At 30.0% G+C, this 11,850-nt stretch overlaps 5 protein-coding genes and 1 pseudogene across 6 annotated transcripts, besides 1 other annotated feature; 3 read left to right on the top strand and 3 right to left on the bottom strand.

Annotated features, from left to right (window-relative positions):
• Window positions 1-490: 490 nt before the first annotated feature.
• TVAGG3_0416330 (DNA/RNA polymerases family) lies at window positions 491-1,573 on the top strand (the record flags this gene model as incomplete). Its single annotated transcript, XM_051233280.1, has 1 exon — window positions 491-1,573. One exon carries the CDS (start codon window positions 491-493, stop codon window positions 1,571-1,573), a length of 1,083 nt encoding a protein of 360 aa, XP_051103010.1.
• Window positions 1,574-1,596: 23 nt separating this feature from the next.
• TVAGG3_0416320 (uncharacterized protein) lies at window positions 1,597-1,812 on the top strand (the record flags this gene model as incomplete). The annotated part of the gene is made up of 1 exon (XM_001289886.1): window positions 1,597-1,812. The coding sequence occupies one exon, from the start codon at window positions 1,597-1,599 to the stop codon at window positions 1,810-1,812; it is 216 nt and encodes a 71-aa protein (XP_001289887.1).
• A 1,142-nt stretch (window positions 1,813-2,954) lies between these two features.
• Window positions 2,955-11,850: part of a mobile genetic element that runs on past the window's edge.
• Window positions 3,711-4,013, top strand: TVAGG3_0416310 (uncharacterized protein; the record flags this gene model as incomplete). The annotated part of the gene is made up of 1 exon (XM_001280947.2): window positions 3,711-4,013. A coding segment is annotated over one exon (303 nt), but the record flags the coding sequence as incomplete, so codon positions are not given.
• On the bottom strand, window positions 4,688-6,905 carry TVAGG3_0416300 (uncharacterized protein; the record flags this gene model as incomplete). Its single annotated transcript, XM_051233279.1, has 1 exon — window positions 4,688-6,905. A coding segment is annotated over one exon (2,218 nt), but the record flags the coding sequence as incomplete, so codon positions are not given.
• On the bottom strand, window positions 7,156-7,817 carry TVAGG3_0416290 (uncharacterized protein; the record flags this gene model as incomplete). Its single annotated transcript, XM_051233278.1, has 1 exon — window positions 7,156-7,817. A coding segment is annotated over one exon (662 nt), but the record flags the coding sequence as incomplete, so codon positions are not given.
• On the bottom strand, window positions 8,926-9,995 carry TVAGG3_0416280 (annotated as a pseudogene). Its single transcript has one exon. A coding segment is annotated over exon 1 (1,070 nt).

The following is an 11,850-nucleotide window of genomic DNA, read 5'->3' as shown; positions in this document are numbered from 1 at the left end:
TTTACCAATGACTTTAGATTCAGTTGAAGCTTATCACATTCTCCGTAATGGAATTACTGGTGGTTTATCAAATGTTCAACATAGAGTAAATCTTAAAGGAATCACGCACATTAATAAACTTTCATATAATCCAGAAACTAAAACTGTATCAAATGAGGACACTTCCAACATCATAACTCATTTCGTTGGTGTTGATTTTAATTCATTATATCCTTCATCATTTTCATCTAATCCTCATGATTTCATTCAATATACTGACCATAAAATGTATATGCCGGGAAGATTGAATGGTGTTATCATTTGTGATACAGCAACAAAGAAAGCAAAAGCACTGGGAATAATTAAGAAGAAAAATACTTTATTCGTGGCTGAAGTAAAGGGTCACATTGATGAAAAATACATTAATGATTACATAAACTTTTTACCGATAATAAGAAACTTAGATATTATCACAGATGAAAAAACAATTGGCAGTTTTATGTATAATTACATGAAATCAAACAATTTACCAGTTGACCAGAAACAGAGGAAATTAACTCAGTTAGCATTAACACACAACCAATATCAACCATTTTCTTCTTATTATCTTTGGTATCTAATCGACAGGTTTAATTTTATCATTGATGACATTCAATCAATTTTAACATTTACGAAAAACACTTGTTTTAATGAATTTGCGAACGAATTTATGAACGAAAGACAAAAGGCTGAATTAGAAGGAAATAAAGGAAAAAGTTTATTTTGCAAGATTTCACTTAATGGATCATATGGTTACGATGCAATGAATACGCAAAATTACGCAAAGACTAAAATAATGAATGCACAGAAGGCACGCGTTGCATGTATGTCAAATAAGTTTAAAAACATAAGAGAAATAGGTGAAGATACATATCAAATGATGCTTAAAGATAGATTTTATAGATGTGATACATGTTTACAAGAGGCATTTTTTACTTTAGATAACGCAAAATACTGGTATTTAGTTTTCATTTATGATTTTATGTATAAATGCATGAATGTTAATCGTTTTCATTTCATTGAAGGTGATACTGATTCATCTTATTGGGCAATCGCTGGCGACCCAAGTCTTCCTAACACTCAAGCATTTCAAGCAATTGTTACCGATAAACAATTTTATGATAAAAACATTTTCAAATTCGCACCTTTTGATTTCTTCTGTTTTGATGAGAAATTTAAACCTAAATTAAAGAATAAAGCTGAAGAAAAAGCACATGAGAAAAAATTATTGTGTTTAGCAATTGAGAAACAAGGTGATAACATGGTGGCGTTATGTCCGAAATGTTATACTTCATTTAATGGAATGATAGGTGAAGACTCCTTCAAAAAGATTGCACAAAAAATGAAAGGTGTTAGTTTACGACAAAATAAGCAATTAACACCTAAAAATTATTTGGATATAATAAATGATAAAGTGATATTTGATGGTCAGAATATTAATTTACAACTTAAAAACGGGTCAATGACTCGCTTAACAATCGGTAAGACTGCATTAACAGGAGCACACACTAAGGCTGTATGTTGTGAAAATGGATGTTGTATACCATTTATTTAATACAATTTAAAATTTTATTTTTAATGAAATGCCACAGAAGAGACAAAAGGAACCAAATCGATTTATACCAAATGGTTTTAACTTTCAGATTCCAAATAATCAACCATAACGAATTTTTCAAATCCCACCACAGCATCAACAGCCGCAACAACCACCACCACCACAGCATCAACAACCACCACCACAACGTCAACGGAGAAGAACATTCACCCCTGAAGAAAGAAATTTCAATAATTTGATGCGTCAACAAAATCAAGGTTTGAGATTTTATCCGGGCAGTAATGGTATACATATAAGGCATCCAAATTTAGATAGAAGATATACCGCTGAGATTCATATTTTACTTAATAATACGGTTAATTTTGCTGGATTTTATGATCATCATCAGGAAATCTGGACTCCACCATTTGATACCGTTTTAGAAGGAGGAACCGTTAATGATGCGATTCAATATGTAAATAATGGTTTTGATACTATGATTCAAAGAGGTGGGCACCCTTAAAACATTTATTTTATTTTTATATAAATGGATAACGCAGATTTAGAAAATTTAATTGATGATTTAGTACTTAATCAAAATTTTCTTAATTATTATGAATTAAAATCATATCTCCAAAAACACAATAAAAATATAATGGGTGATGATATGGATTATTATTATCCATATTATAAAAATGAAATTTTGAAATATCATGATAAAATAATTTCTGAAATTAAAGACAAAATTAAAAATAATGAATATACAAAGGGAAAAACTAAATCACAACTTAAACAGTTGAAAGATTTCAAAAATAAAGTATTAACAGAAGAAGATATTGATGAATTATATAAATTATATAATCCTGAGCCGCAAAAGCCAAAGGAACAAAAACAAAAGAAGAAAAGGCCGAAAACAACACCAAAAGAGAAAGTAGCAAATGTTCAACAGCTAAAGGTGCAAAACACCCAGGTCCTTCAGACCATAAATGAAGCACAAGCTTTAATTTATGATTCATTAGTTAAACCATATTCAGCCCGACTTTTAAATGAAGATCAACTTTTGGAATTCATCCTTCAACATAAACTCGAAGCGGGAAAGTATATCAAACCTTTATATACAGCATATTTAAAACAAATGAATAGAATACATCCAGAATTAATGAAAGGAAAATCAACAACTAAAACTTCATCATCCAAAATCAAAGCAGATAAAATTAAACCACTTGCAATACCAAAACCTCCAACGACAGTACCTCCTCCTCCTTCAGTTAATCCTTCATCATTCACTTTATTATATCCATTTCAAACATTAAAGAAGCAAAAAGATTTTAAAAAGGATTTCAAGATATTAAATAAACCAACTGACCCGAAAATTCAACCGTTAAAGGAAAAATTTAGTCGCCCTTCATTTGCTCCATATCCATATTCATACGAAATAGATCATTTAGAATATTCAAAAGGAAACGTTACTTATTTATTTGCCATTAACATTAACACTAGATATTTATATTGCATTCCGGTGAAAGGGAAAACAGAACAGGAAACAAGAAGAGCTATTCAATACTTACTAGATCATGAAAGAGTAGATAATATAAGGGGTGATGGTGATAAAGGATTTCAGGCAGCTATGGCTCATTATTTCCCACAAATTAATTTTTACTTCTCATCTTCTCCATATACGTTTCATAATAAAATAGTTGATGCGGTAATGAGAACTCTTAGAGATGCGTTAGGAGTTAACGGTCAGATATACTGGGATGGAAATCATGACTCCAACATACAGCAGTTAGTATATTATTACAATAATACATGGCATAGAACTATAAACATGAAACCAGTGAAAATGAAAAATGATATTTCAAAAGAATGGGAATATATTAGAAAGCAAATGGAAAGGTTAAATGATGTTAAACGTGAACAAATTAATTCGGGGCTCATGAATTTTAAACAAGAGGATAAAGTTTTGATTCATCTCGATTATGGAAAAACTGATAAATCAATGACAAAAAGAAGACGAAGATTTGACACAATAGCTGAATTTGTTAGATATATTAACGGCAATGCATTAGTTGAGGTTAACAATAAATTAATAGAAATTCCGATTTATTTTATTACTCCATTATATTTAAATAATATTTAATTTTTTATTTCGTAAGAAATGAGTGACAACGAAGCATCCAAGAGTCCTGATTCAATTAAGATTCAGAGTCCAGACGATGAATATAAAAAGAAACTAAACAGAATTAAATCAAAAATATGCTATTACAAAAAGAAGCTGCAATGCGGCGGGGCTGATGCCCATAAAACTAAAGTAATTGAAAACGATAAAGAGAGGAAAGAAATAATCGAAAAATTAAAAACTTACCGTTCAATCCTTAAACTGAGTGAAGCAAAAATAAAAGAATTTAATAGAATAAATAAATTGATTGGAAGAGATGAATTTAATAAAGATGAATTTTTAAACTCAATCCAAATTTAATTTTTATTCCTCTTCGACAACGTCTCTTCGAGACGCCGAACCCTTCTGGGTTCTTCTTTCCATTATTACTGCATAACCGCATCTTCTCGGTTTTCGTGGTTTGTTGTTTTTAATTCGTTCTTGCATCATTTTTATCATTTCCTCCCTTGTTATGATTCGTGGTAAATTTTGAGCTTGTGGGGTATCCATTTATATAAAAATAAAATTTTGTTATCAGTTATTTTATCATCATTTTATTAAGTTCATCTTTAGTTAATTTGAATGATAAGAAAATTTATTTTTGAATAACTGAAGGTGTCACTACGTCACCATGTGTCACCTGGTTAATTAACTTCTTTTAAAAAGTGTGACAACATGACATTTAGACAACAGGTACGAAAGGAGGAAGGCATTTATGAATTATTTTTGAATAACTGAAGGTGTCACTACGTCACCATGTGTCACCTGGTTAATTAACTTCTTTTAAAAATGATGACAACATGACATTTAGACATCACAGCAGGATTAATGCAAAAATAAATTCCAATCATACTTTATACTGCAAGACCTTCAGGTCTCGCCGCTTAGCGGCTCATTTACAGGTATTTCATCATCAGTAAATGAATCCTCATTATCGTTTGGTTCAACCTGTTTATATAATCCTTTCATTTCTTCTTTCAAAACATAACACCATGTTTGTTTACCATCTATTCTTCTCTGTTTCCTATCACATTTATCCTTAATGCTCATTTGAAAGTTTTTGTCTTTCATGTCTGATGGTTTGCAGAATAGAGCATTTTTACACGTCATACCTGCACACAGTTCATCATAATGTGTATTTATCCATTCATCTAAAGGATTTGTTGATAATTCAATTAAATCTTGTTTGGCTTCAGTCATCGGTATGATTCGTACGTTAAATGACGAAAGGTCATATTGCATAAAATATGTTAGTAAATTATCATAAAATTCCTTTGTGCATGAATCCATTAAATTCTTGAAATAATCAAATTGACCCTTGAATTTACCATTAACTCTTAAAACTACGTATCTTCTGTCTCCAACTTCAATTTTGACAGGGTAGACGTTATTAGTTACGAAAATGAAATTGGCAACGTTCTGTGCTGTTCTTCTGGGTTGATTCTTTTCATTAATTCTTATTTGATTATCCGTAATAATTGATTTCAAAGCGTTGAAGTTTGCGAGTCTGTCTTCACCTACATTCTTGAGTTCATTAAGTACAAGAAACATTTTATTCTCAACTACTGAATTGAAATTACCCGTTAGCTCATTTATTTCAGTAATGTTTTTACATGAATAACCGGCGAGAAGTTCAGAAATAATGTCTGTAAATCTGTTTTTACCTGTTCCCTGAAGTCCTTTCAAAATAATTGCTGTTTCATTCTTGATTCCAGGATGTTGAATCATTGATGCAATCCAGCCGAGAAGGTATTTATACACTTCATCGTTATTATCACAAATGGCTTCTTTAATGAAATTCATAAACATCTCAATTTTTGAGTAATCTGGTTTTTCAAGAATGTTGTATTTATAACCCTGAAACGTTGAGAAAACATCTGGGGAATCAGATTTAAAGCAAACACCCTTAACGGTTAATGAAGATAATTGATTTAATAGTACATCCCATGCTGTTATGGTTTTACCTTCTTCTTTAAATAATTTAATCATTTTGAGTGACTCTTTCATGTTTGATTGAAGAACGAATGATATTTGATTCATTTTGTCGTGTATGTTGTAATCTTTCTGAATGAAGTATTTATTTCCACAATCTACAAAACGGATTACACGTGATAAATCCTCAATTACTTCAGAACTGTTTTTATACTGATGATTTTCAGCCTTGCGTCTAATATCTGTTATCAAAAACGAGTCATCAAGTTTTATATCAAATGTTATTTTTGGCTTACGTAATAAAGGTAAAACGTATTCATCATAATATTCCTTTTGGTATAGTTTTAGAATCTTCACCAAAACAAATGGAGAAGTCATTAAATGTGCATATCTACTACGTGCTTTTTCAAAATTACTTTTTGCATTTTCAGTTAAATTGCAGAAGTTATAAACGTTATCGTATGCTTCATTAATTAAATGATTAGGTAACGAATTAATTGCTTGAAACAGTGTGAATAATGTAACTTCTTTTTCTAAATTCATGTTTCCACCGTCATTATGTACTTCAAAATCACTGATGCCATCAACTATGCTCTGGGCAAGTTTATCGTCAATGTTTACATCTTTGTTTTCATTCATTATACTCTTTATTTCATCATTCTTCTGTTCAACTCTTACCTTAATATTCAAATCATTTAATATATCATTCACTGTTCTGGTTAATGTTGAATTGTAACTTCCACGAATGAATGAGTATGTTTTGATTGGTTCTGTTGCATTCTTGCGAACTCTTGAATCAGCCATAACTACTAAAGAACGCTTTGAATCATCCATTGAAGTCATGATATCGATATCATAATCATTGCAGGAATAGCATTTAATCATTCTGTTCGAAACTGAATAGAAGAAATTAGTGTTGCAATAAATGTGAAGACCTCCTGAAGCGGTTTTAACGATAACATCTTTATCCGAAAGTTTTGATAAAATATCTTTTCTAACTGTTTCTTTAAGTTCATCATTGTATGATTTATTAATATCAACATCTATAATCGTTAAATTTGAAATTTTATTTACTAATAAAGCCATACCAGTTTTCCTTCCTCTTCCTCCATCGTGTTTGAGATAGTTATGTAAATCAATCTTGTTTTCACCAATTCTTTCGTTGAGGGTTTTAGTTTCTGCCACAACTAATTCCTCAGCTAATGAATCAATAACTTTTTCATCAGAAACGATAAAGTTGCTGTTGTTGTTTGTTGCTGTCATTTACATACAAAATAAAAAAATAAAAATAATTTTAAAACTAACTTTATTTTTGGACTGCATCAAATTTCCTGGACTGTTGTCAAAATGTCATGTTGTCAGTAATTTTAAGAGAAGTTAATTAACCTGGTGACATGGTGACGTGGTGACACCTTCAGTTCTTCAAAAATAATTAATTATTGAATAACCTAAAAACCATTAACGATAAAATATATTTTTGGTCGTTTATGACAAAAATAAATGGTTCATTTACTCACAATATTTTTGTACAAAACGACCCCAAACTTTTAACTTCTTTTCTGCAGTTTCTAATGCTATCTTAGCGAGTTCATATTCTCTAAATTCTCTCTTTAAATCTTCTTGTTCCCATTGGTCTAGTTCGAATGGAGAATCTCTATAACCATAACATATCTCACGTTCATGTTCTAATTGTTTTTCGCACATTTTTCTAACTTCTTCTTCAAACAAATGTTTAACATTCTCTACTGTATCTTCGAGTTCTTCTTCATCTAACTTCTCATGAACTTTCTTGTCTATGGAATCCATAATATCTTTGACATAAAATGCATACTTTACAGAGCACCATTCAGCAACAAAATGAACGAGGTCAGGATGTATGTAAATACCTTTGAATTCATTTATAACACCCTTTGTAAGCTCATAAAATGCTTGTTTTGAGGTCGAGCCACTTTTGGCTCCACCGTATTCTTTCAACCAAAACTCAAGAATTTCCTGCATTTTAGCACTATTGAGAAATCTGTTTAAATGGTTTAACTTTCCTACTTCTCTTGCCATCTTTGTTGCATTAATGTAACCATCCTTGTCTCTACGTAAGACTTCAATACCGTTATAAGTGCCTTTTGTGAATGTTTCGCCATTAGATTTGTTCGTGAATGTTTTTGCTTCGACTGACATTTCTGTTCTTACATACAAAATAAAAAAATAAAAATAATTTTAAAACTAACTTTATTTTTGGACTGCATCAAATTTCCTGGACTGTTGTCAAAATGTCATGTTGTCAGTAATTTTAAGAGAAGTTAATTAACCTGGTGACATGGTGACGTGGTGACACTATCAGTTCTTCAAAAATAATTCATAAATGCCTTCCTCCTTTCGTACCTGTTGTCTAAATGTCATGTTGTTCGCTCTTTTGGAGCTCAGGACTTTAAGCAGCTCTGAACCATGCGAATACAGTCATAAATGGTGGCATATAATCTTCACCCGAACCTGTTGGATTTGTTGTGAAAGTGTGTGAATGATTTCCTCCTGATTCAGTTGGTCGAAAAGTTTTTTTGCTGAATTGTTATAAGATGGAGATAAAACGTCATAGCCAGCTTTATAGTCTGAGTTGTATAATGGGTGGTCTCTTAATGAGTGTATATGGTCGCCAGAAAAGTTTGTCGTTCCTGTATGAGTGTGCGCAGGTAAGTTTGCTTCTTTAATTTTCTTTGAGCCTCCTGTTTGCTTTGAAGAGTTAGCACAGTATAAGAATTTGTTTACAATCTGTTCCCAAGTACCGAAACCCAGAACTGTTGCGGGATTTGTTGAATTCATTGATGTATATATTGAACCAATGGGGTAAATCATCTCAAGAATTGTATTTAATCCATTATGAATATTGAATTTATTATATAATATTGAATTTGGGTGAGTATTTAAAACTGGTCTTGTTATCAATATTAACGTATTATTTTTGAAAATTGCTTTTCTAACATCTTGAAATTTTGTGATTTCAGACCAGTTTCTTCCATCACTACTGATATTTACTAAATCACCACATCCTAAAGCAATGAAATACCCATCAATATAAAATAAATTTGTAAATCTATAATTTCGAGTAAGTTTTGGAGTGAATGAATAAACCAATTCCCAATTTGATAAATCCTGTGATAAATAAATATGTCTGTTTTATAACTTACAGGATATGAATAGACCATTCCACCTGAAACGAGAACACAAACATTTGATCCATAACATAAAGCTTCAATGTCTCCATCAGCTTGAAAAATTTGTTCAAATTGACCTTGTGGTATTGAAGATGATCTATAAATTTTATCATTTTGTAGGATAAAATACATGTTGTTAATGTAATACCACTTACTTGTATAATCAATTTCCAAATCTGATGACATCATACTAAACATATAATAATATCCCATCCTCACTAATGAAAATTTGATTGACTTCATAAATTAGTACCCATTTATTATTAACGCATCTAATATGATTATTTGGATATTTAAATTTAGCATCTTGATTTAAATTACATTTGAACCATTGGATACAATCGAATGAATAACAAGGGCAAAAATCATCTCCAACTGTTATCATTCCCATAAATTTACCGTTATTATATTCAACATATAAAATTCTTGGATTAATGATTGGCTTTCGTGTATCAGGATTCCAAACAGATGGAGTAAATGATTCATAGTTTTTAAAATCATTTGTTTTAAAATAATAAAGCACTCCAGCTGTATAAAATAAATACATGGTCACTCCATCGAAACATATCCATTCAAAAGAATCTATATCAAAGGTTTTATCTGATGATTTCATAAAATTTAAAAATGGTGGAGTAAAATAGACCTCTGATTGTTTTATTTCTTCATTAACAAATGATATATCAGCTTTCTTTGCTAACTCAGTATTAATGAATGAAATAACTTTTTCCTTATCTGCTTTCTTCTCTAACTCATCATTAACATAAGTTTTATCTGCTTTAAGGTCTAAACATCCTGAAACCCATTCTGTATCAGCTTTAACTTTAAAAGTCTCCAATGTCCATTCATGATACCATTCAACCTTTTCTTTAATTTCATTATCTTTATCATCAACATAAACCAAAATTGCCTTCTTATTTAATTCAGTATTAACGTATTCCTTATCCACCTTCTTCATTAACTCACTATCCACATATTCCTTATCCACCTTCTTCATTATGTTGTTTAGGAAACCTTCTATGAATTCCTCATTTAAATTAAATCTTCCAATCTTCAAAACTTTAGGAAATGCATTTAATGCGTAATATCTCTGTTCTTCTGGTGGAATTGATGTTATATCATCCGTTATTCCTTTAATTTTTGAATTCATAAATAAAATTTCTTTTATATTTGATATCACTGCACCACCTTTGCAAACGAATTCGAAATGGTCATTTTTCAATACTATCTCCAAATCTCCATATTTCAACCTTTGCGTTTGTTCTGCCGTCTTTGAATTATATGCATATGTGGCGTATGTAATGGTCTGAAGGACCTGGGCGCTTTGCGCCTTAAGTTGCTGTTGTTTAATCATTTATTACGATTTAAAAATAAATATTTAATCCGTTATCTCATCAGCTATTTTCTCTATTTGAAATTGCCATAATATTTCATTCATAAATTCTAAATCACAATCAAATAGGTCAGTTATTCTAAATTTAATATTTGATAAATCTTTTGAATGAAGAATAAATGAATTCCCGGATAATTGAAACGGATATGATAAAGAAAATGTGTTTAAGTTGATGGATAAAATGTTTTGTATTGATGGGTAAGAGTTAGGGTCTAATGTTTGATGTGAAAATCTCATTGGGGTATTAACTTTATCACATTTGATTAAAATGAAATTGGAACCAGTGTCAGAATACAAAACATCCCCAACATCTTTTTCAAAATTTAATATCCCCAACAATGAACGAAGATGAGGAGTACAAAATTTAATTTTCAGCGGAAATTTAATAAGGTTATTTATTTCATCAAGTTCAAAAAGTTTATCAGGTTTTGATTTAAAATTTTCTTCATACCATACGATAAATGATTCATTTAAATAACTTAAAATCATGTTAATATCCCATTTCGCTATCACATTATTTATATACATATCATACGTTTTTTCATGGTCATCTTTAATAAATGATATATAATCTGAAGGGTCTAAAAGAATGGGATTAAATTTACCACTCACAGAAACGAGAGTAACATTATAAATTCCGCTAACTGTTAAATTTAATTCACAGTTATTATTCGAAATAATATTGATAATTGACATTTTTATTACGATTAAAAATATGGTAAAGCGTTATTTTCCAGTGATAAATAAAACTAAATAAGATTACCTCAAGAATTCATAAATTCAACGAATAAGAAATTCATTCATGTTATAAATTTTAGTGTTTTCAGAAAATATGAGTCAGTGTCATATTCATCAACAGGTTATATTTCACTTCATTCAAATTTAGTTCAATCAAACCCATATAATGACCATTTCATAAGATTTTCAGATGGTATTAAAAATGTAATTGATAGATTAAAATATGAACAGATTGACAATATCGAATTTTTGGAATTTTGGTTTAAATATCCCGATGGAAAAAAGATTGAAGTTAAAGATAAAGCTGATACTATAACAAAAACAATTACAATGACCGATCCGGATAGTGGGGAACAAAAAGAAATAAAACAAACGATAGAAACTGGTGAAAGGTCAATTATTATTGATTATGATTCAAAGGATTATTATTCGATAATGTTAATGCTTGAATATTAAATAGCCTTAACAAAGAATTTTTCAAGTGATATTTTATATTCATCAACTATTTTATTATAAATATCATTATATGTTAAATGAAGTTCAGTTGTTGTTCCGTTCTTTGATATCTTAATTGTGCTAATATCCTTTATAGGATTTATTTTTGCAACTGTTCCACAGCATGAAACCTCATCATCTATGAAAAATTGAATCTTAACGTCTGAATCTTGAACATCACAAAGAATGGCGATAATGTGAATTAATGATTCATAAGGTAAAATAATTAAACCGGATTGGTCAATTAAATTTATTATTGAATCATAATTATTAATTATTATATCACGGTAAATTTTCATTAATTCAGAATTAATGTCTATTTTATATGGGTTCTCGATGTTTGATGAAAGAGGTGGGGGTATGTTGGATAAGTGGGAAT

This window comes from Trichomonas vaginalis, chromosome V (genome assembly GCF_026262505.1).
Source record: "Trichomonas vaginalis G3 chromosome V, whole genome shotgun sequence".
In the NCBI taxonomy this organism is placed as follows: Eukaryota; Parabasalia; order Trichomonadida; family Trichomonadidae; genus Trichomonas; species Trichomonas vaginalis.
Note: the sequence above shows the minus strand (reverse complement) of the source record. Positions and strands in the feature narration are given on the sequence as shown.